Source organism: Sceloporus undulatus, chromosome 2 (assembly GCF_019175285.1).
Source record: "Sceloporus undulatus isolate JIND9_A2432 ecotype Alabama chromosome 2, SceUnd_v1.1, whole genome shotgun sequence".
Taxonomy (NCBI): domain Eukaryota; kingdom Metazoa; phylum Chordata; class Lepidosauria; order Squamata; family Phrynosomatidae; genus Sceloporus; species Sceloporus undulatus.
Window position 1 is genome coordinate 300860985 of NC_056523.1, and position 26236 is coordinate 300887220.

The 26236-nt window shown below is 39.2% G+C and overlaps 1 protein-coding gene across 1 annotated transcript in view; it reads left to right on the forward strand.

Annotated features, from left to right (window-relative positions):
- The window catches only part of SLC38A9 (solute carrier family 38 member 9), a 57248-nt gene extending 31316 nt beyond the window's left edge, over positions 1-25932 (forward strand). Inside the window, 6 exon segments of the mRNA XM_042451994.1 lie at positions 9861-9967; positions 15850-15910; positions 15913-15960; positions 18604-18754; positions 24350-24439; positions 25611-25932. Coding sequence (XP_042307928.1) covers positions 9861-9967; positions 15850-15910; positions 15913-15960; positions 18604-18754; positions 24350-24439; positions 25611-25776 — 623 coding nt within the window. The 3' untranslated portion in view covers positions 25777-25932.
- Positions 25933-26236: the final 304 nt, after the last annotated feature.

Genomic DNA, 26236 nt, shown 5'->3' on the forward strand with positions numbered 1-26236 from the left:
AGGGGTAGGCAACCTGCGGCCCGCGGGCCGGATGTGGCCCGGTGAGGCCTTGGGACCGGTCCCAGCCTGGTCCTGCCGCCGATTGCCGCCGGGGCCTTTGGCGTCTCACGCGAGGGGTATGGTGGGGCAATTGTCTATAGAAGCCTCAGAAACATGCATTTATCTTAACTTTTTTTTAAAAATCAGCAAATTTTTTCGTGTGTCCTCCATTTTTTATTTAAAAAGTGCCCTCCATCTGAAAATTTTGTCCTACATTTGTCCTGGTTTATTTAATTATTTAATTTTTTAAAAATTATTTAATTTTTTATTTTTTGGCTTCGGCCCCCCAGTTGTCTGAGGGACAGCAACCCGGCCCCCAGCTCAAAAGGGTTGCCTACCCCTGATTTAATCAGACATTGAGACTGTAATCTCTAAAATATTCTTCCTATAGCCCGGAGAAATTGGAAATCCTACTCAGAGATCTGATCTCACCTTTCCCACCTCCTTGCCTCTAGGGATCTTTCAGTTGTCATTTCACTCTCCATTGCTGGTACTGGAAATGGGGAAAATTGGGAACCTATAGGAAGTATACTCTGGTTCTGTAGTATCCAAAAACCTCCCAGCCCTTTGCCTTGCTCTCCATCTTGGGAAAACTTTAGACCTTAGGTCTATACAATCCTCCTCTTCCACCCCAGAATTGCTTGCACTGGTAGTGAAATATTTTTTGAAATAAACAAACAAAATAAGAGGTAAGAAGTAGCAAGCTTTCCATCTATCCTACCTGAAGGAGCCTGGAAAAAATTAGGCTTTGAAAGTGTTTTTCTGTTCTTTTGTCCTTCCTCTTTCTGTTCTCAAGCTACTCATTCAGAGATTTTGTTTGCAGAACAATATGTGGAATGTCATTGCAATATTGGCCAATTAAAAATGGCAAGGGAGTAGCATTAGATAGACAATATTTCAGACTTGAGTAGTGAAATATCATGCTTAAGTAGGTTGTGCAAGGAGTTTCATTAAGTATTTTAGGGGAGACCTTTAAAAAATAAAAAGGATGCACATTCTAGCATGAAGGAAATTTGTATATTAGGATAATATGCAGCACAAATGTGTTCTGAATTGGAATTATCCATGTTTCCAATTCTGGACTGAACAAGAATAAAGGGGGGTTAAGCTCAGCTATGGGAGAAAGTGGAAGTTAGCTTTTACCCTAATTTTTCCATACATCATAAACTTGTTTGACGTAGCAGGGTTTTAGCTATGCTGAACTGGAGGGGATCATGTGCCTCTGGGCATGAGCCAACGGGAATCGTCTGACACTGCCTGCCTAAGCCCAACTCCTTTCTCAGTCATACCTCCATCAGCAGTGCCTTATTCTATGCACCCCTGGTGCTTTTGTCACTGCCCCAGATGCAGTCTCTTTCCTCAGTGGCCTTCTTCCTTTCACTATGACCATCCAAGTGAATCCCTTCTATTCCATGGAGTCTCTGTCCAGTCCAGAGGAATGGCTTATGAAGCAAAGGGTGGCACTGTTTACTCCTGGAAATTATTATAGTCTTAACCCTCTGAGTGCTTTCATGACAGATTTGCTGATCTCTAGCATTTGACAGTATGATATTACTTACAACCATCAACAATATGTAAATATCAAGTGTTCAACGTGTTTCTTGTTCATTGTCTCAGAAATCTTGACAGTGACCTTGTAAATGTATAATGATTATAATTTGAAAGCCAGTGCTGTGTAGTGATTTGAGTGTTGTACTAAGACCCCAGGAGACTAGGGTTCAAGTCTCCCTTTGGCTGTGGAAACCCCCGGGGTGACCTTGAGCAAATTAAACCACCTCTGAATAAATATTGCCAAGATGACTGTGTGATAGGTTCATAATTGCCATAATTGGGAAGGTGAAGCTGCATAATAACAATAATGATTCCTCACCAACACCATCACAGGTGAGGGATCACCGGAAAATGCACTTATGGCCACCCAGAAAGCTTGTGGCTGAACTAATTTAAGTGCACAGCTTCTGTTCTTAAACAACATGGTAAAAGAGTCCTCTGGATTACAGGTCATTAGAACTCTCTTAGTGCTTCCCACCCACTCATGCCAGTATCTCTTTCCTGACCTGCTTCCTGCTTTCCATCTCCTTCAGCTTCTGAACTCCACCAGAGAATTTCTAGAGAAAGTGAATGATCAAGGCATACAGGTGAATTGAAAAACAGTGCTGATGTAGGGAAATTATTTGTGAAGAAGCTCTCTCAGCACATAGAGTCCCTAGAGAGTTTTAGGGCCCTTTCACATCCCACACTATGCTTCTACTTTAACTGCTATTGCAACATCCTGTGGAATCCTGGATTTTGCAGGAGGGATGTTTAGAATTCTCAGCAAGAAAGCTTGTGTGCCCAGCCACACTTCAAACCCCAGGAGTTCATAGGATGTTGCTGTGGCAGGTAATGTAAAATCATGATGCTGTAATTGTGTAGTGTAAAAGGGATCTTGGAGTTCACTGCTAGGTGGCAGAAGGGTTCTCTGACTTACCTGATAGGTATCCATAGCTGAATGGGAATTTGAGCCCTGGTCTCCCAGAGTCCTAATACAACACTCAAACCACTACACCACATTGCCTAAAAAGTGATTTATCAGTTGTTATCACAGGGCTTCCTTGGCAAGATTTGTTCAGAGAGAGTTTGTCATTGCCTTTCCTTAGTGTTGTGAGAGTGCGCCTTTCCCAAGGCGACCCAACGGCTTTCCATGGCTGATTGGGGGATTCAAACCCTGGTCTCCTAGAGTCCTGTTAGAACACTCAGCCCACCAAATGATGCTGGCTCTTTCCACTGTCCTTTTAGGCAAGAAAATAGTATGGCTGAATTGTCCTGTAACAGCAGCAGCTACCTGGGTGGCAAAATGGTTGTAATGGGTTTAAGGGACTCCAGGCAAAGTAACCTGTGGTGAATCCTCTTCTTTGTTTATGAGCTTTTCTAAGTGCACAACTGATGGCTGGGTCTGGTAGGCCTTTTAATTTTCAGGATGCTATGTTGTACAAAGACTGGACTTGTCAGAAATAAAAATGGCAGCCATGCTGGGTCGATGACTTTGGAGTCCAAAAAAGGTCCAACCTATATTGAACAGTCTGGAGTACAGGATCAGAGTGAAAAATTAAAGGGGATGAGGGAAGGCAGTAGCAAAGCGTTCTGCCAGTAGTGCTAGGCTATAGCAATTGCACAGAAGTCAAATACTGACTGTGGAGAAGAGCCCATAACCACCCTGTGAGAAAAGAATCTCTACTTGCTTGTATGCCCTAGCTTTTGTTCTCCCCTCCACTCCCATCCACATGCATTTTCCAGCACTCTAACAAAATTCAGAAGCTGAAGGAAACAGAAAGCAGGAGATGAGGTATGTGTTCCACAAGATAAGCTCTGCTCTCAGTTTATTTGGATTGCTGGCCAAAACAGAAGTAGCTTCACCAGTTCCATGGTGGCCGTGGAGGTGGCTGCAGCTGTTGAGAAGAAGAAATATTGTTCCAGTAATACTTCGTTACAACTTTCATAATTGAAACAGTGCTTAATGCTTTATCCTTTGTGGTGTGAGAGAAAACAAGAACATTGATTAGAGATTATTTTTATTTTCAACAGAAGCCCCATTCATGCAGGAAAATGTTACAGGAATCAGACTGCAAGTTATCTGAGTCATTTAGTTTAAATCATTAAAGTATACCAACCAACTGTTTCCGTGTTGTGGCTTTGGTGACAGGGAGACAGTGCTAAATTCAAGAGTTCCAGGTTGTGGATTTGAGTTCTAGCTTATATATTTTGCACCGCCATCTTTGTGAGGCTGTGTGCTTCTAAGAAACGTTGTAAGACAGTGGCTATGTGTTTAAATTCTCAGTTCAGTTAACAGTGAACTTGCTAGGTAGGTCAAACCATCTTAGCCTTGCATATTAAAATAGGTGACAGAACTTTCAGTCTGTGTATAAAAATGTCCTGTACAAAGCGCAAAGTAGAAAATATGATCTACAACAGGGATGGAAAACATGTGCCCCTCCAAATATTGTTCAACTGCAACTCCAAATACTGGAATACCTCACTATTGGCTGTGCTAACATGGGCTGATGGAAGTCAGAATCCAACATCTGGTGGGTCATATGTTTCTCATTCCTGGTGCATAGAATGTATTAATCTAGTGCTCTTCAAATATTTTCAACTTCTGATGGTTGGCCATGCTTGGTGGGAGTTATGTGAGGCACTAAGTTGAGAAGGCTGGATTAACCTGTAAGAAAATAAGTTTGGAACTCTACTCCTTTTATGGAGAACCTGGCTTTCCAACATGTTGTGCTTTCCATGAAGTAACAGGTAAAATGATGAAGAGAAACTGAATATTTAAAAGGTGAGCCTGGATTTTTTGACCCCATGCAATGTTGTATGTTGAAGCTTTACATTATTTCTATACAGATTGCAGAGCCCTGTATGGTTTTATATTAATTTTTTGGAGATTTTATAGGTGCTTCATGAATTTCATAAACTAAGGTCATTTTGATTAAATAGAAAAAAAACTTTGCTGCTTGCTGTAATGAAAAGCACATGTAATTCTGAGGAATTTCTTATGAGTCCACACCAAGAATCAAGACTGTGGTTTGGAAAACATTTTTCCTGTGCTCTTCTAACCACTATAATAGCATAAACAACAGTGCTAAAAGGGTTTCCTTGTCAATTACTGATTTTGCAGTAAACATTTTGCTTTGAAATGATGAAACAGACCATGATTTTAACTTTGGTTTGACAGCCGGGGGATGGAACAAACTTTTGTATTATTCTGAATGGTTAAGGGAATGTACATTCTTCTTAATTCTTTTTGATAAGGGCTTTCTTGAAACTATAGCAGTCATAGACAAAGGAGTGGCCAAAGCGATAGTCTGATGGCATGCTAACCATATCTAGGAATGGGTCAGAATGCGAAGTAAGTGTATTTTTATGTGACAATCACTTTACCTATTGCTGCCCATTATATCAACTTTCGGGTCTCCCATAGTTCAATTGAACACACCAGGCTGAGCTGTTCCATGACAGGCCTCCAGATGGCCTTCGTCAGGAAACACTGCTCAGATTTTTACTGTTTACTGGCACACTTAATCTGTGAATGTTTATAGTCTGCATGGTTATCCAAACAGAGCAGGGGGAAGAGAGGGTGGTAGAGAATTAGGCAGCTTTGATGAATTGTTTGTGAATTTGAACAGATGTCATGTGACAGCATCTGGGGGAAATCCAGATTTTAACTTTAATCAGAACAGACCCACAAAGGCTGGAAGTTCAGCTCTACCATATTAGGCTGTGGATGGGCAACTGTCTTGCTTTTCAAGAGCCATCTATAAATGAAGGAGGCAGTTGCGTTATGTGGTTATCTACAGTATCTTTCTGAGATGAAATGTATACATTACCTTCATGACAGTATGTGAATGACAATTTTTTAAAAAAAGCAGTAGATGTTCTAGGGTAGGAATTAAGATTTTAAAGAAACCCTTCTCACTTCCCACTTGTGCTGCACTGTACTGTGTCCTTCAATAGTGGGTTGAGAAATAGTCTTGTTGGTAGGGCAGGAGTGGACAACTTGTGCCCTTCCTCCTTTTATTGCCTTGCAGTTCTCACAATCCTTCATTATTAAATACGTTGGCTAGAACTGATGAGGGTGGCAGCCCAGTAACATGTGGTGAGCTACAAATTTCCCCTTCCTGTTGCAGGGGAACCAAAGATCTACTTTAACTTCCAAGAAGTTTGAAATGTGGTCAGGCAAGAATTGTGTCACAGTGCTGGAGACAAAGAATATAGCAATCTTTACAAAGATAGTATGTAAAGTCAGTCTTGTTGAAGGAGTCAGGTGAATATGATTGAGTCTTGACTGGCACTTTAGGAATACACTTGGAAAATCCTACTTTGAAGGATGTTTAAACCTGCAGCAAAACCTCTTTGTGCAATTGCCTAGCACTACTGGCAGAACACTTTGCTACTGCCTTGCCTAATACCCTTTAAACCTATTCATACTTGGAAGCAAATCTGTCAGATTCAGTGAGCCTTCCTTCTGAGTCAGCATACAGTGGCATTATAAGGCAAATAATGCTGTTTACTGTCTTTGCACTGGTTGATTCTAATGGAAAGGCATTCAATACAGTCACATAAGAAAAGGTGTGGCGGCCCTGTCCCATGTACCAATGCAAATTGTATTATTTTGGGGAAATCGTTCCCTGTGATTAAAAAAAATACTCTTTGAAGAAGTTCTACAGTGATGGCTTAGCCTTGCTCGGCCCAGTGTAAGGGGGCATTAATTCTTGATCCTGGAACAGAATTCCAGATAAATAGATGAGATTTAATCCCAGATAAAATGTGATGAAATAGATGAGATTTACCCCAAAGTAAAATGTGTTCAGTATCAGTGATTTGTCTTTGCTTCTCAGTTTCTGACCTTTGAATTCAGAAGTTTGAATTCATGCACTTTTGCAGAGAATTATACAATGCAGAAAGTAATACAACACAGGCTGTAATTGGTGGTTATAAAGCCATTGCAGATAATTCTTAGTTAGGACAGACCATTAAAATGAACATGGGCTAAATGAGAGACATTTTTCCATCATCTGTTTGTTAGTAATCAAGAAAGAGAGAACATCCAGAGGCAGTTACAAACACAGTGTCTTGTAAACAGGCACGTACTGTATTTTCTAAGTCAACATCTTGCAAACATTTGCATTTATGCAATTTAGAAACTGGTGTGCTAATGTTATATAATTAGTTCTCTAATTCTTGATTATATTGACACAGCAATACATTTGTTTTAATTTTTTTAAAAAATAACATGGCTCAGAGCACCCCAAATTAATCTCAAGATCAAAGTAATATATTTTGGCTAACATATGGGCCTGAGTCTTTTTGTCCGGTCCTAGCTAGAGTAGAGCTGTTGAACTGAATGACAAGGCAAAATGTAGGTAAATCTCATTGATTTGGTGGGTCTGCTTTAGCTGGGATGGCCAATAAGATGTTATCTATTTCCACACTCTGTTTAAGGCTAACCCTCTGGTAATGAGCACCAGGACAGTGTTTCTTTGAACTTTATCGCACAGGGCTCCAGCACGGATGGAGAATGGTCCAAAAGGGAGAAAGACACAAATGAATGAACTAATGAATGATTAGCATGGTTCCTCAACCCTTTATGATTAGCAAAGGTTAGACAAGGTTGTCCTTTATCTCCGTTACTGTTTATCCTATCTTTAGAAGTTCTTCTGAATATTATTAGAGAAAACCATCAGATTGAAGGTTATCAAAATTAGAAAAGAGGAATTTAGGGCTTATGCCGATGATTTAGTTTTGACTATTGCAAATCCAAATGAAAGTACTGATCAACTGATGCACACACTTAAAGATTGTGGAAAGATAACAGGATATAAAATTAATAAAAACAAAACCATGATGCTAACAATGAATACAGTATACCTAAGAAAGAAGTTGAAGAATTGGAAAAAAAAGGGTTTTCAGAAGAAAGAAGTGGTAAGATATTTGGGCATTACATTGATGACAAAAATATGGAACTATTTCACAGTAATTATGACAAATTATGGAACAAAATTAAAGTTGATTTAAAAAGATGGAAAAATTAAATCTTTCATGGATTGGGAGGAGATCCACTGTTAAAATGATGATCTTAGCCAGGATGATATTTTTATTTCAAAATTTACCGATTATTGCTAATGATAGCCCCTTGGAAAAATGGAATAAGGACATCTTGAAATTTGTTTGGCAAAATAAAAAGCAAGGATAAAAGCAAAAGTCTTATAAGATAAAATAGAAAGAGGTGGATTAGCCTTACCAAATTTAAAGTGGTATTATCATGCATGTGCTTTAGATTGGTTTAAATTAGAAAATAAGAGATTATTAATTCAAAAAAGTAATGATTTGTGATATGGATTTCATGGATATCTGTTTTATGATAAATTGAAAGTGGACAGAAATTTTAATAATCATTTTATTCGTAAAGCCCCTTTTTAAAGTATGGACGAGATACAAAGTAAAATGGTGCCCAAAGATCCCAACATGGACTTCTCCCGTCGAAGCATTATTCAGAAGAGAAGAATGTGGTAAAAAAATCTGGATGTGTTATAAAGATATAATAAACATAACGGAGAAAAATGTTATTTTGAAAACACAAGAAGAGCTTCTAAATGAGGGACGAAACTGTATTTGGTTTGCTCATAGACAATTAAGAGAGATTTAATATGAATAATAAATTGACAGGTATAGGTCCCAGTGATTCAGAATTCGAAAACATAATTTGGGGAGATAACCCTAAAAAAAATTCAAAATTTTATAACATAATTCTAAAATGGAAATTGCAGGTTGAAACAGTGAAAGAATTTATGATCAAATGGGCGGTAGACTTAATCAAACAATTGAATTTGAGCATGGGAGAAATTATGGAAAAAGAGAATTAAATATACAAAAAAATATAGATATAAAGAAAAATGTTTACGAAACAGTGTACAGGTGGTACTTACCACCCTATTAATTATCAAAAATGTTTAAAGGGACAAATGGGGTATGCTGTTTTGAACAGTTCTCAAAAATTGCCCCCTCTGGAACGGATGGGGAATGGAATGAGTGAGGAACTTGTGTGTGTGATAAAATGCATCCCCAACTTGTCCCTCACTTGTTCCGTTCCGTTCTGAGAGCGGTCTTGTGCGATAAAGTTCTTTGTATTTGAGCAAAGACTGCAACATAGCCAGAGCTCCAGAGCAATTGTCTTTTGCCAATTACAGCCAGCCCTCCTTATCCATGGATTTTTTATCCACGGATTCAAGCATCCACGGCTTGAAAATATTCAAAAAAAGTATGAATTCCAAATAGCAAACCTTGATTTTCCATTTTATATAAGGAACATCATTTTGCTCTGCCATTATATTTAATGAGACTTGAGCATCCATGGATTTTGTTATCCACGGGGGGTCCTGGAACCAAACCCCAGTGGATAACAAAGACCTACTATATGTTAAAAGCAGTAAGCTAAGGCTGTAAGGATAGCCATTGTGGCATAATGGTTTGGGCTCTGGACTATGACACCAGAAACCATGGTTTGAATTCCCCCTCGACCATGGAAACCCAACTGAACCCCCTCTGAACAAATCTTGCCAAGAAAACCCTGTGATAGGGTAATCTTAGGGTCACCATAAATCAGAAATGACTTGAAGGCACACAACAACAAATCCTATTAGAAGGCACTTCACCAAGTTCTTTCTAATTTCCCAGAATTTATCACTCCCCCATCCTGAAGCTGTTAGGTCCTTCATGTAGATTAAATAGAGATGTCAAGGAGAGGCTTCTGTGAAAAACAGCAAAAATTGAGAAAGAAAAGGAGGTTATGTTACTAAATGTATAAAGTTTCCATCTTTATGTTATGTACCCTGACCTTTGTATTGGATTAATAATCTGAGTTTAATTATTAACAAATAATACAGTACTGAATTTTCTAAAGAAATATCTCATTTTATTATATTTGAATTAAGTTTGATACTTCTTTGATACATTTCTAGATAAGAGCTCTTTATTCACCTTATTACTTCTGTCTTCTCAGTCAAAATGATAGAAGCTTCTCCAGTATGAATCCTCAGTGTGTGTGTGTCTGTGTGTCTGTCTCTGTCTGTCTGTCTTCCAGTCACCTATTGACTTACAGTGAACCTATGGATTTCATTGGATTTCTTAGGCAAGGAATCCCCAGAGATGGTTTGCTATTGCTTTCCTCTGAAACAGTGTTATGCCCATGAAAATAGCAACAGGATCAGCATAAAAATCAATAACATGGATTACTGGTATTTATTATAGCCACTCTAATAATAATTCTTTTACTTTTGTTTCTGCAGAGTTCAGACTTCTGTTTCCTCAGCTTACAGGGGTGCTGACCCTGGCTTTCTTTATTCATAACTGTGTCATTACATTGCTTAAGAATAACAAGAACCAAGAAAACAATGTGAGTATCAGCATGAGAAAATCTCTGTGTGCAGATATGAGCCACTCATGCCTGAGCTGCTTTTTGAGATTACTGGTGAGAAACACAGCTGTGAAAAGATTTGTGTTCTTGCTTCTTTCCCCAAGACTGTACTCCCTAGTTCTTCCAGTGCCCATCTGTGACCAGAGTTGCCCAGTGTAATAGGATATGCACAACCAGTGCAACTTGGGACACTAGAGAATATAGTCTTGGAAAAAGAAGCAAGAATACGAATCCATCTGAAGTCGCACAGTTACAGTCAGAACTAGGCCTTCAGTTAAATTCTTTTGTTTTCCCAGTAACTTGGTTACGCCATGTACTGAAGACAGATAAAGTCTTGACCAGATTATAAATTGACCTCAAACATCATGGCATAATACGGAAGGCTGATTTAGTTTACCAAGCCACAAAATAGTTTTTTTTTCTTCCCAACCTTCTGCTTGTGAAATGTGTGTCGAAAACTTTAATCAGCGTACATGACAGCTAAAGAACAACTCATGTTAACATGTTTGGGAATTCAGTAAATTATGTCATGATTATCAGACTTGGACTGTAATGTTGTAGTCTTCCAAAATTTGAAATGCATACAAGTAGACTTTACAACAAAGAATGATTTTGTTCTCTGCCAATTTCTATGACATCATAATGCCCCTTGAGGAATGGAGCAGGAAAAAGGATTGAACAGAGTAACAAAAATCATCAGGGGGATGGAATGCCTTCCATACATGGCAAGGCTAAAGACAGTTAGGATTTGGGGCTCAGAAAATGAGTGATGAAGAAGGGTTATGACAGAACAGTATAAAATCATGAGCAGTTTAGAATGAATAAATAGGGAATTAAATTAAAACAAAATTATGGCATCAATAGTTTATGGAGCTCATCTCCATAGTGGAATTTAGAATCCTTTCTTATTTGGACTACATCTTTCAGCTGCTTGGAGTGATTATGGTTCTAAAATAGTAACATCCCCAAGCTCTACAGTAGAGGTTGTGAGGATGGCCAGTGCTGGGATTGTTTAGGCAACACAAAGATTCAGAGGTAGCTGTCTGAATTAATAAAGCATTTTTTTCTGTCTCTACATGTAAGAAAAATGTAAAGCGCAGCCCAGGTTTTCCAGTTACTGTACTTGTCCTGGAGCAACAATTCCCACAACCTTGGAACATACTTAATGTGTCATTCTTTTCCTTGACCATTCACTCCATCTCTTGTCTTATTTCAGGATTATGCATCTTTTCCCTAAAGAGGCTTGCATGTGGGCAAGACATTAAAAGAGTGTGTTTCATAGCCTCTACATGGATTATATAGGAATCCTGAGTATAAGGCTGCCTTCCTATCCCTCACATCTTAATTCTGACGCCCATCCCACCCCAGTTTTCTGGATTCCATCTCCATGTAATACTTACACAATGTCTTGGACCCTAGCCATCATTTTATGATGTGTTTGTGCAGTTCTTTACATGGTGGGCTGCTGATCTGTGTCTGGCATTCTAGACAGTGACACAATACATTTTAATAACCACAGTCAAGGTCTGGTCAGTCAGCAAGTTTGATTTCTGCTTCCTGTATCTTTTTTCCCCTTATCCTAATTAAATGGTTACTGGTTGCTTGTGGCAAAACAGCAGCAGCCTCACTTGTTTTCTGCCTACACTATCCTTGTTTACCCCACCTCTGTTTCTTCAGTTTCTCCCACTGTTGTGGGACAGTGCTGGTTTTTGCAAGCTGGAAAAACAATACCAAATGAGAGACCAGCAGCAGTTTATTGGAGTTTCTAGGGAGCCCTGGTGGTGCAGTAATTAAATGCTGGTACTGCAGCCACAGCATTGTGAGTTCAAACCCAGGGCTCCAAAATTGACTCAGCCTTCCATCCTTTCATAGGTCAATAAAATGAGTACCCACTTGTTGGGGGCAATTGGCTTTCAGATTGTAAACCACTTAAAGAATGCTGAGTTCACTATTAAGCAGTTCAGAAATGTACATGTTATTGCTATTGCTGTTGGAGGAAAATGGGTGAGTGGAGCAAGGCATGGGCAATGACTTTTTGACAACAGATTTGAAACACTGGCATGTCTCCTGACTAGGCAAGAAGTATACTATGGCGTACAGACCGCCCCTTTGGGGCAGCCTGTAGGCGCACCTTTCCCCGCCGGATCGGGGCCTCAGTGGCCAGAGCGGCAGCGCTGATTGCCCCGATCCGCTGCTTTCCTCGGGCTGCGGGGAAGCAGCAAAGGCCCCTTCCCCACAGCCTGGAAAGGGGTGTCCTTGGGGCTTCAAGCTCTAAGGACCACCCCGCAGCAGCGGGAGAAGGAGAAAGGGGCCGTTTGGCCCTTTCTCCTTGGTCCGGCTGGGCGCAAGCCGTTCTGAAGGCTGCGCCCAGTGGACCAACCCACGGAAGGAGCTCCAAAACGGAGCTCCTTCTAGGCGCCCTGCCCGCGACCCCAATATGTCACAAATGCGCCGCCCCCCTCGTTTGGAGGCGGCGCAGCCGTGACGTATCGAATGGCGGCCGTGTGGAACACACTAGGGTTAGGGCAGTGCGGAAGCACCGCCCCCGTCTTAACCCTAGTACACGCTCCACGCGTACTTTTAAGCCCGGTGGTGTAACGGGCCTATAATTGCTTTGCGAAATAAGTGAGAAATGTCCATGGGGAAAAACCTCAGAGGAAAAGAAGAGGAAATGCTGGACCTGATCCTCCCCTCCCCACCACCATTCCCTTCTCCTTTTATGTTGTGTTTTTTAAGATTGTACAGACCTGAGGGCAGGGAACCATCTAATTAAAAGATTGTATGTACAGCACTGTGTACATTTACAGTTGCTATATAAATAAATAAATAATAAATAAATAATAAATAAATAATAATATATAATAATAATAATAATAATATATAATATATAATAACTAATAATAATAATAATACTATAATAATATAATAATAATTGTGTGTAGAATGGGCCCAAGTCTGATTTCAGGGATTTTGAGTTTACAGATCTCAGAAGGGCTGGGAGACACCAAAAATCTAAAGAGCCAATAAAGAATATTGGCTTGCAATGGAACAGTGGTCTAGCTCATTATGAGGCAAACATTATATATTCATGAGGATATCTGTAGAGACACTGCTAGTAATTTAAAATGTTTGAAAATGAAATTCTTCAAATTGGACAAGGTACTTCTAATACTAGATTTCAAATCTGCAGAGATTTCCATTTTCACATATTTTAAATTACTAGGCAGTGTCTGAAAATTTGACAAGGTGCATCTTAACACAACAAGAGCTAACATTTGTGTAGTGTATTGAGTGTTGGACTCTGACTTTGGAGGCTAGGTTCGAATCCCCGCTCAACACATGGGAAACCTGACCAAGTCACACTCTCTGAGACCTCCTAGGAAGGCCAAGGCAACCCCCTCAAACAAATCTTGCCAAGAAAAACCCTGTGATAGGGTCACCTTAGGGCCAGGGGTAGGCAAACCTGCGGACCACAGCGCCAGATGCTGCCCGGGCGAGGCCTTGGGACCAGCCCAGCCCAGTCCTGGCCGCCGATTGCCGCCGGGGGCCTTTGGGGGGGCAATTATCTATAGAAGCCTCAGAACATGCATTTATATTAACATTTTTTTAAAAATCAGCAAATTTTTTGCGCGTGTCCTCCATTTTTTTTTTAAAAAAGTGTCTTCCATTTGAAAATTTTTGTCCTACATTTGTCCTGGTTTATTTATATATTTAATTTTTTTTTAATTATTTAAATTATTAATTTTTTTGTTGGCTTCGGCCCCCCCAGTTGTCTGAGGGACAGCAAACCCGGCCCCGGCGCTCAAAAGATTGCCTACCCCTGCCTTAGGGGCTCCATAAGCTGGAAACTACTTGAATACACCCAACAACAACATTCACTAACGCTATAACTTGACTTTCTTGTTTGTTTGCTTTGCTGCTGTTGTGGTGCCTCCAAGTTGTTTCTGTCGACTTATGCAAACCCTGAGAATCATCAAGGAGTTTTCTTGGCAAGATTTTTTTCGGAGCCAGGGTTTGCTGTGGACCTCCTCTTAAAATGAGAGAATGTGTTTCATCCATAGTCACCTAGCGGGTTTTCGTGGCTGAGCAGGGATTCATATCCTGGTCTCCTGAGTTGTAGCCCAGTGCTCAAACCACTACACCATGAGGTGGTGAACCTTTTTGAGGCCCGATGTGCCCAAACTACAACCCAAAACCCACTTATTTATTGCAAAGTGCCAGTCCCTCTGGCTTTCTCGTAACAAAACTCTGGCAAACTCTGTGCTGGGACCGATGACGCATGTGCCCACAGAGAGGGCTCTGAGTGCCACCGATCTGGCACGCGTGCCATAGGTTTTCGCCATCACTGCACTACACCATGCTGGCTCCATGTTTGCTTAAAAAAAGCTGCCCCCATTAATTAATGAAGGAACCTTTTAAGAAATGGCCAGCAGTTTCATTTACAGGTTTAGTTCGTTCTGTGAGTATATAATGTATATGTCCCTGCCATTTCTTGTCAGGATTCGCAACATAGTTTTACATCTGGGTAGAAACATTTTGCCCTTTAGGTTTGTTGGATTGAAACTCCCACCAGTCCATGAACAGCATACCCAATAGTGGGAATAAAGGGAGTTGCAATCTCACAACATCTGTAGGCCATGTTCACCTGTTGTGTGCTGTGTGCTTTCTTGTCACCACCACATGTGGTGACCCTAAGAGGAAACCATCACAGGGTTTTCTTGGCACCAATTTGTTCAGAGAGGACTTGTCAGGCTTTAAGGCTGTGACAATGTGACTTTCCCAAGGTCACCCAGTGGATTGCTGTGGCCAAGTGGCATCTGAGTCTTAGTCATAGAATCATAAGAGTTGGAAGAGACCGCACGGACCCATCCAGTCCAAGAATCATAGTCCAGCATCACTCCCAGACTAGCATAGTCCCCAACCAATCACGCTACACCAACACTAGCTCTTTGCATGTTTCTTACATTTTAAAGGCAAGAAAGGTCATGCAGCCTGCATTGCAAACACCCCAAGTCATTCTTTTTAGAATTTTGTCCCTTTAGCAAACCATTGGTAGGGATATAATCCCAGGGATAATAGCCAGCCAGCCAGGCAGCTGTTATTTCTAGATGTTTTTTGGTCAACATGTCCCAGCACCACTATCCAGCACAGCTAATTTCACACCATTTTAAATAAGTAACCTTAGGTTAATTAATATTTCTGCAGTATCACAAGTAGTTAAGAAAGCTCATTCTAGCAAGGTTGCTCACCTTCAATACAACAGTAACATTTTCAAGCGTGTTCCTACTGGCTGACTTATGAGCCCATATTTCAGAGGTAGAGAGACTTTTTTCATATTAAGGATTTAAAAGTCATTCACTGATCCTTGGGAGAAGTTAATGGTTAATGGAGCTTTGACCTTGTCCAACTTCAGTTACCCGCTTGTTTTTTTTAAAAACTACAACAATGGTGACATTCAGATCATCCGACGTCCATTTTATGGGTAGAAAGTTAAATTTGAACAAGGAGTGTCACCCCAAGATTCATACCGACTGAGATGCAATATTGTCTACTAGCAGGCCCCATACAGACAGGCCAAAATAAAGCTGCTTCAGGGCGTCTTTGGAGTGATGCTGTTTAAATGATGCATTGCGTCCTAAGAGTCCAGAAGCACACCAAAGCCACAATCCAGTCCTAAGGACTGGAGCCACAGCTTTTGTGTAGCTTCCCAGACTCTTAGGACACATGCATCATTTAAACAGCATACCTCCAAAGTGGCCCAGAGCAGCTTCATTTTGGCCTGTCTGTATGGGGCCATAGTTCATATTAATATAATTATTCTTCATTTATTGTTGGTTTTTGCTGCTGTTATTAACTACATGGTCAGAGATCTTTCCATTGCCTATTTTCTGGTGGGCATTACATATCTCTATGTTGGGGTGCTAAATTTGCTGCTTTTCCATCTCCACCATTGAGTAAAGACTGCATAGAAACAGGTACAGGAGAATTATTGTCTACTAAACATGCTTTAATGAGACTTAGAATTTATGCTAATGTATTCTCTTTTTCCTACAACTAGATTTCTTTTTGACAGTCATTCTCCTTAATATCACAGCACTGTCAATGCTTGATTTCCTGTCTTGGCACCAAGCTAGTATTGTGGACAGGTGCCACACCATAAATAATACTGATTTTGACCTGACAAGGCTGTTGTTGGCAACAGTTGTAAGGTATAACTGCAAGTTGGCGCCATGGTAAAATTCCAATCTTCATAACGTCTGCACTACATTTGGTGGGGGGAAATGTTAGCGTGGAAACTACATTCAATTTCCTAAAGAGATGAGCTAGTTTTGATGTTTATATCTTGGTTTAAGGAGTCAATATATGAATTAGGTTTTTGTCTACATACACAGTTCCTTCTGTGAAAAGGGAATTTCTAATGGACATACTATAGTTTTATCATTTTACTAGACAAAGTAATCATGAGACCAATTTCAGAACTAACCAGGATTTAAACCATAATTCATGTTACATGTGATAGAGCTGCAAACCCATAGTTTCCTAGTTTTGATAAAACTTGCAATATGGTTAATTAAGAGTCACCCTCCATCAACAAAGTCTATCTGGGTCCCTCCAGATGGACAGCTTACTGTCTACCAGTTGCCTACAGGAAGGCCATGTACAGCATGAAATGTTGTCCAAAATCTCCAGTTAAAGCAGAGGAATTTTACCCACACAGAGCTAAGATTTATCTCTCGCCATCTTGCTATGTACTCCTTGCATTTACACAAATACAAAATAATATCTGTAAAACTAGAAGAAAGTCAACAAATACTGTTAAGAAGAGGTTCAAAAATAGTGACACATCAGTAGAGAACTATTGGAATTTTTAAAACAATTTGTGACAACAGTAAGCAGGACAGTACCCATGCTCTGATTTGAGTATGAGATTTGAAGTGCTTGCTGGCAGAGAATAAAGGGCTGAAGTTTCCTATTTCACTTGCATATCCTTAGTAAAAGTACTCATGTAAATAGGGATGGATTCAGACAAATGCCAATGATTGATAAATAGCAAGGGACGCTGCATTAATTTGGATTAGCAGCTGTGCTGTGGCTGAGGTCAAAACCTGACAGCCTCCTGGCTTGTATTTCTTCCTCATTCATTCATATCTCCTTTCTCTCAGTGAGAACGAGGCCGCTTACAGTGTAGAATTAAAATGGACATAGTTAAAACAATATGTAAGAGTGGTTTAAAACAACATGAAATGGATAATCACTATTAAAATACTTGGTATAGCATATCACAGTAGTGACTCTTTTGCCACACTCAATCAAAGATAGCAGGCCTGTTTAAATAAAAAAGTCTTCATCTGCTGGCGACAAGCGATCAAAGAGGGTAACTTAACCTCACAATTGGCAGGGGGGTTTCCATAGTGCAGGATCGTGTCACTGAGTAGGCTCTGTGTCATGTCCTCACCAGCCATACTCGTGAGAAAACCCTCTCCTCAAAATCTTAAAAGTTCAGGTAGGCTTGTATAAGGAGATCTGGTCTGTCTGATAGTCTAGACCCAAAGCTATTGTAGCACGTTTAAGAGGAATTTTAAAAATGGCAACTAACTAGGACAATGGTAGAGAACTAGGACAATGGTTCTTTAGATATTATTGGACTGCAGTTCTTATGATCCCTCATCATTGGTTATCCCAGCTGGGGATCATGAGAGTTATTGTTTGTTTGTATTTAGCTTCACATTAGCATAGAATAGACTGAGAGTGACTGGCTCAGGATCATCTGTAGTTCATGCTTCCGTGGGCACTTGAATCTGGATTGCCCACTAATTGCTGTATTATACTGGTTCTTATATTGCAGTCCGATCATATCTACATTTATTCTCATTTTTATTAGTAGTATCCTGCCTTTCTTCCAAAATTGTATTCAACCCTGCAAGTCTAGGAGGTCTATATCAGGTAGTCACCATGCTATGCAAATGGTTCCATAACTGTATTTCCCAGTGTAGCTATTTAAAAAAAAAAATCCACATCCTATCTAGAAAAATGAATCTAGAAAAGTGAAGTAGAATCTCTTACTCATTTGGAATTTATCTTGAAAAATGAAGTAGAAATTCTTACTCGTTTGTAAGATGCTGGGACAGTGTAACTTGAGAATGGGTCAATCAGTATATCTATCTGTTGACCCACATTGGATTCCTGATATGTATGAAGACCTTAAAAGTGTACCTGCACTGCTGATTGTAGCCTATGGGCCACTGAATGTAAGGAAGTGGACATAATAAAAGAATCTGCCTTGCATAGTAATGACATGCTTAGAGAAGGATTCTCTGTTTATTTTAAAGAAAATTCAGAGACTCAAACTACTGTAGGTAATTGAGCCTTATTTCAATTCTGTTTGACCATAGCTGTGTATAACTCCATGCCTGTCTCTGATTTTAAAAACAAATAATATGTGGATGAATGCAATTGTAGGTTTTTTTTACTATCATTCATAATCTGTATGTATCATGAAGCTGATGATGATTTTGTTGATTTATGAATCAACTTTGTGTATGGATTATAACAGAAGAATATGCGCAATATAACAGTGCTCTCATTGTTATTGTCTCACTAATCTTTCCTTCGTTAGAATTTTTTAGACAATTTCCCCAGTAATGACATCATGTCATTTCTAGCAAGAATATTCCTGCTGTTCCAGATGATTACTGTGTATCCACTGCTTGGCTACTTGGCACGAGTACAGCTTTTGGGACATATCTTTGGAAATGTTTACCCAAGGTAAAGATTCCTCTGTTTGCTTGCCTTACCACATACCTTCCCCCCCCCCTTAGGACAGATTGTCATTGTTTGCTTCTTGATGTCAAGACAGATGGTTTGTAGTGAGTAATGGTACTTCCCCATTTGAAGATCCACTCCTCATTTCCATTATCCTTGTTCCTCTCATTTGTTTTGTTGTTTTTTTACCAAATTTATATCTGCAATCTTTTGCTTTGTCCACTGGCAGTCTTACATCACAAAACTAAATTGTCTTTCCTTTCACTTAGTCCCTTTACAGCCTCCATAGATATAGCCACATGAAGGGAATCCTCATCTTATCAATCAATTACTTCCTTTTCTACTAAACAAACTGCATTCCCATGGAGGTCTAGTCATGCCAGTCAGCCAGCTGTGATATTCTCAAATCACTTTCATCAAATGCAAAATAAGGAATCTTCTACTTTTCACATTGCAATCCCCTTTGAAAATTTTAACTTTATTAACATTTAAGATATTTGCTTACAATTAAATTCTTATAAATAATCTTTGTTCTCCATTCTTGTTTTCAAAAAGAAAGAAACTCACCAAGCCTTTAATATCACTGCCACTTGGAAGATTTCTCTTCACATATAAATTGGATAGTTTAAATATGAATAAGAGAGTGAAGATTCACAAATCCAGTGTTCATTTAAGGCTCATTTTGACAGCTTGAATATAATGTTAGTCTCAAGGCCTCCTCTCTGCTCAAATTCATGTCAGCTGCTGATTTCTGTGGTCTTCTTGCAAGGATCAGTGATCCAGAGCCCATGTGGGCAACCTCACATTATCTCTTCATCCAGAGAGAGTTTTGGCAGGTGGCATTCACCTTCTAGCCAACTGTTTCTGCTTTTGAAGCTTTCCCTGTCATGGAGCATCACTCGGAACATCAATCCGCCCTTAACCTTCACCCAAAAGTCTCAATCTATTTGCATTCTTGAGACATCCAAAAAAGTTGGGCATACAGGTATACAGTTGGAACTATGCCTTTGCACTGAACATGCAAAGTTGGTGGACTGTCCCTCACTGGAGACTATTAGGAATGCATTAACCTCACAATCTGCTGTATCACAAAATGTTGACTAGATGAGGCCATTCCATTTCTGCAGTTGTTCAGTGTACAGGCAAAATAAGTCAACTGTGAAAAGGGCTCTAGTATTTGGATTTACATTGTCATCTTACAGGACTTACTGCAGCTATTTCATATCGTACTGTAATCTTCCAAGCTAGTTTGCTAAGGACCTGTACCTAAAGATTTCTTTTTTGACTGCTATGTCTGTGTTGGTTATTCTTGCTGTAAGACCTGTGGGCATGCCCTTTTTTACATTATAAAAATCTAGTGGTACACATGGTGGCAAAAAGAGTTATCATTCTCCATTTTCGCAGTCTAATGATGGCTAGATACAGTCCACAATTTAATGTGGATTGTATCTAGCGTAAGAGTGGGTCTTACAGTCTTGTTAAGATTGGACTGTAGCTCATTTATGATGGAGTAAGGAGGAGCCTTAGGTTTGCAAAACAGCATGGTTAAAAATGGTCTTGAGTCATTATCAATTGAGAATTTTTACATGGAGAATGATTTTGCCAGGGCTGATCTATCATGTCCTCTTTAAAAATGTACATGAGCCTTCAAAAACAATTGAGTTTCAATATTAATTTGCTTCTTCAAACTTCATTTGGTTGCTGAAATGTTTCCTGGCTCACTGGATTCTGTAGTAAATTTTCCTATCTTCATCTTTAAACTCCAGCATTCTTCATACAGTACACTCTACTCTGAATCTCATAATCTTTGAAATCTTTGTCAACATTTTCTTTTAAGATTCAAAACTTACAGATGTGGAAACTACTCTTTTTATAGTTCCTGGCAATAAGATTCTAGAGAAGATGTAAAAAAAAAAACAGATTGTTACAACGTTGGGGGAAAAAAATGCAGACTGTCACTACTTAGCAAGAAATTCAGTACCAATCCTAGGGCCCGTACAGACAGACCAAAATAAAGCTGCTTTGGGTCACTTTGGAGGTATGCTTTTTAAATGACAGATGCATCTTAAAAGACTAGAACTGGAGCGTGGCTTTGGCGTGGTTTCCAGCCTCTTAGGATGCATGCATCATTTAAACAGCATACCTCCAAAGTGACCCGATGCAGCTTTATTTTGGCCTGTCTGTATGGGCTCTTAGTTATATTTTAGGCAAAATGAAGCAATTTATAATTTACTGCTCAGTAACACTCTCCTCATTGCTTAGTTTGCTTGGCACAAGGATGGGCAACAGCAAACAGGACAGGGGCCATCTTTCCTTCTTTTCCTTCTTTCTAGTGGGCCGCAGCAGCACATTTCAGCATGCCTAGAATTCTGTGATTCCATTCTAGACATCATTTTGGCTGGTTTCTCTGTTGGATGTGTACAGTATCATTACTATTTTTTAAAATAACTTTTCTATTTTCTCATGTCAACTTCTTCAGTCTGTTCATTTACAGCCTTTGAAGGGATAAATATGTCTGTGAGCCAAACTTTCTCACTGGGACTCCAGTGAACCAAACAGTGGCAGTACAAAAGTTCATTAGCAAATTATATTTGCCAAGAAACAATTTGTGGAAAGTAAAAAAATCCCAGTTTCTCTTTTTAATTATGTCAGTTCTTATCCAGAAAATAATGTCATGGTGGAGCTCTTTTCTACAGAGTTCTGTATGTTCATTATCTTATTCATTAAAATCTAATTTCCTAAGGTAGGACACTAGTTACTATGGTAAGTCCAAGGATGAGGGGCAGTGACATACCTAAGACCACCCAGTAGCTCTTAAATGAGACATAGAACTGAGTTTTCCTAGTTCCTTTAGTGCTTACATTAGCCTTTAGTGAAGTTTTTTTTAAAGATATATTATAGCATACAATCCAGATGTTCTTCCTTTGGGAATTGCTTCAGTTTGAAGGATAGTGTATTTTCTTCAGTGCTCAAAGTCCAAATACTGTATTGTTGTACTTCACTTACGGCTCTGCAGTGTCTTGGCATTTATCTGAGATTTTCAGAGGCCAAAGTTGGTTAAGTTAGTATAATGGAGGAAGAGTGCAGAAGAGAGATCTGGATCTACTGATAGGTCTCCAGCCGGGTGATTTTCTGTTTTGTTTTTTAAATTTGGAATTGTTTAAGAGGAACAGGAACAAAATTACACTGCCAAAATTAAGACAGCTTTGAGTAATTGGGAGTTGATTTTTGTGTGGATGGATTGTGGACTCCAGTCACCTCTGGTAGTCAAATCAAACTACCGCACACAGAATTCTATTACAGTAGACCCTTCACATCTGTGGGGTTTCAGTTCTGGGAGTTCCCTGTGGATGGGGGAAATGCAAGTCACATCTCATATTATTCAGTGGATGGCGACATCCACACATCCGCATGCATAGACTGCTATTAAATAATATGGGACATGGTGATCTGTAGGCAGGTGAATTCATGGCTTTCTAACTTGCCAATGTGGTGGGCCCACTGTAAAGAGTGGGTCACACAATCCTCACTAGACTATGAAGACCAACCCTCACTTACACCACCTGATCATTTTATAAAATCAAAATGTTTCTTTATAATTTGCCATGATTCTTCTCCTGGGCAGTTTTAGGCCCAGGAGGGACCTTTTTCTAAACCAGGAATGACTTTGGGCTTTGAAAATGGCCTCTTCTGCATTTATAACTGTTGGGGGAAGAATGTGTTGTCATTGTCCTCATCCCTCTACAGTGTGCAGACAGGAGGCATTTTGATTTTTTAAAAATAGTGGGCCACAAACAGCTATGGAGGTTGTATATGGCCTTTGGACCCACTTTCTCATGCTTGTTCCAAATTAAAGTGTTACACATGTTGTTCCAGTTGCTGCATCTTAGGATTCTAGAAAAAAGGAAAATAAATCCTGCATACTTCAAGTGCATGTATTTTTAGTTTATTGAATCTAGTATTCCATCCATAGAAAAGTGCTTTATTTTCTATATCCTGTACAGGTAATTTTGGTTTTATTACAAAAAGTACATTCAGAGGGGGGAATTTGCATTGTAATAATCTATATTTAAGGAAAGCATTCTTGCTAGTTGTGTGGTAAACCTGCTCCTGTGTTAGGGGTCATTTCTGTAAATCTTTTCTTATTGTTATCTTCAATCAGTATTTCCTACCATTTTCTCAACAGATACTCTCAAAAACTTGATTGGCTAAGTACTGTACTTGGCTATCCAGTTTAACTTTTTTCCCCCTTAGGTGTAATTTCTAAATTCCCTTCCCCCCACTCTTAAGTTATAGCTTTGGTATTTGATTAAATTTCTTATTTTCTGTTGTAATGTCTTTCTAAATCGGCCATGTATTTACTGACTTCACAGCGTGCTTGTTTTAGTACAGTCATTGCTAGTTCTTTATCCATTTGTCATATTTATGGCTCTGAGCTATTCACTTTCACCAAGCATTAGCTGATCCCTTTATTTCACAAATTCCTTTAATTCCATTCCAGCCAGTTGTGTCTAATTTCCTAAGCCATTAGGAACGTGGGCCTCATGGTTTTTCACTTCCGTTCTTTCTCCATTAAATCCTGCATTTCTTCCAGTGAAAGTCAATTAGTAAATATGATCAAATACTTTCACCATTTTAAGAAGAAATGATTGAAAAGTCCATTTTTTCATACAGGGCCCAATATGTTGCCATAATCCAAAAAGCAGAATAAACACCATGGAAGGAACGATTTCTGTTAAATGTGTCTGTTCTGTTTTTTGTTGTATTTTTCTTGTTCAGAGTCTTTCTGACCTTTCATAATGAAACTTGTAGTGGCCAAGATTTTCTGTGTATGCCTTCTCTTTTATTTAAATATCAAACATATCAAGGCATATGCTCTTCCAGGTCCCCCGGACGTTTCTGAATTGGTATTTAAGCAAAGTGAATGCTTTGTTTGCATTATGAAGTGGAACTTGTTCAGAATGTGAAAATTCTCCCAGTTTTTTTTTTTTAAACTTAGAGCATTCAGGAGGGTACACAACCCTTTCTGTTTATACCTCCAACGATCTAGTCTAATGAAAATTATTTCTAGATGTGAATCCTGCAAAACATTTATTTAATCTACCAAAATGCTTAAGGTTTGCTTGTATATATATTTAGTGTAATACTTTCCTCTCATCTGAAGATTCTTCCTCTGGTATTAATTAGACTGCTTGCGTAGCTCAAACCATTTCCTGGATCCAAAAGGCAGCTTTTCATGTGGGGATTGTGTTCTAGAGTGTGTAACTCTTCGGTTTGTGAAGGGCAGGACCTTTCTTTTTTCTTTCTTTCAACTTCTGCCTGCCAAAAAAAATCTGGAGGGTGACATACTCTGCTAGTTACATTGTTTTCAGAAGAATTGCCAAATCATACATACTCCATTGGAGAATTAGCTGAGAGTCCAAACAGCCAAGAGAATTTTTAGGATCTGGCCCTCACAAGCTTTCATAAGTAAAATTAATTACTTTCTTAGTGATTGAGTCATAGGAATGGAAAGATTTTCACTTGCTTACTGAAAGCAGTAAAATGTTCTTGCACCAGTACACAATGTGATTGCTTTTTTTCTCTCTCCTCTTACAGTTTTTTACATGTGTTCATATTGAACGTTGCCATAGTAGGCGTTGGCATTGCAATGGCCAGATTCTATCCAAATATAGGAGGAATAATAAGGTACTGTTGCCTTTTGAATGAGTTATTGTGGTTGAAATGGCTTACTGAAAGGCAAAGATAATATCTGTTGTTTAAATCACTTTATTTTAACCCTGTTACAGTTACAGCCAGTTTGGGTGTTTGATTAGGGCAAACTAATAAGATAAATAATCCTTGTCTCTAATCTGCCTGTTGAGCAAATTGTGGGTTAAAGAATCACAGACTAGTAGATCAGACTGTAACACTAAAGTCTGTAATATTTCCCCACATAGAACAACATAGTACACAGCATAAAGAACAGTTCAAACTAAGCTCTGCTTCCTGTTATTCTAATTTGCTTCTTGCAGGAAGCTTTTTCTTTACCAGCATTGAAAAAAAAATGAACCCTTTAAAATAGAATCATAGTGCTATAATTGTGTAATGTCAAAGGACCCCAGTGTAACCTGGTGATTCATATTATCCATCCAAGTAGCCATACAATGATTTTACCATTCATTAGCTTTGGGTGCCTAGTAAAGCATGGAGTATTTCTGATAGCCTGTACAGCCTCCAGACCAAGGTGGTTGGGGTCTTGGAGCAGTTCTAAAAATACCTGCCCTGCATATATGACAGTTTTGCAATACTAGCAATATCAGAGACCTTGAAAAATTCAGAAAGTGAAGATCCCTTATCATAGGCAAAACTTAATAGCACAGTTTCTTGGGTCTTGGCCATAGCCTATACAAACTCATACCAAAGTAGTTCTGAATCCAATGGTTCTTGCATTAATGGAGCAGCAGTTTATGGGTGGCAGCCTTTATCATATATTAGAGTTGTTTGGAATGCAGTGCCCATCATCCCCAGCCAACATATTTGCCTGGTGGCCTGCCAGTCTAAATAACTCTTGAGGATTAACTGGTTGCATAAAGTTGCTGAGCCTGTAAGGAAAGGCGGGAACAGCTATTTACAGGGAACAGAATTGATTGCTTTATTATTGTGGCTATACAAGTATTTTAACATTTAGCCAGATGTAAGAATTGTTTCTTCTTTTCATGTAGAGCTGGGTTTTTTATGCATTACATTTTTTTCAAAGGCTTCAGTTCTGTTCCCTCTAACCTGAGAGTAACTCCATTGAAGTGATTGAGTAGACAGTTACAAAATTACACTGTAACAAGGTTAAAATAGCATCTTTGTGTTTGTTTTTGCTCCCCAGATATTCCGGAGCAACTTGTGGCTTGGCCTTTGTTTTTGTATATCCTTCACTCATCTACATGATCTCTTTGCATCAGGAAAATCGGCTGACGTGGTTAGGACTAGCTATTCACATTTTGATAATCCTCCTAGGAGTGGCTAACCTGATTGCACAGTTCCTAATGTGAATAAATCTTACTTTACAGGAGGTACTGGAAGTTACAAAATATTACATTGAGCAACAGTACTCTTTAAGCTGTTGATTTGCCCATCCGTTGATGTTAACCTGTACCAAAGAAATGCTACAAATAACAATAGCAAACAAACAACCTTAATTGTTTATTCCGGGTTGGCAAGGGGTTGAACTGGTCTCTTCCAAGTCTATGATTCTATGCTTTTAACCTTTCAAGAAATGGATGATGTAGCTCAGAACATGGTACATTGTTACAAACTGAACAAGCAAATTAGGAGTAATTAACCTCAGTGTCTTTCTTAAATAAAATTATTTTCGTGTGGAAAAGCAACCTAAGAGATTTTATGTATAGAAAAGTTCAGTTATGGGTCAGTAGTATGCTGCAGACTTGCTTGTTACATAAACAAATTAAGACAGTTTATTGATCTTACAGTTCTACATGTGTTTTAGAGTAT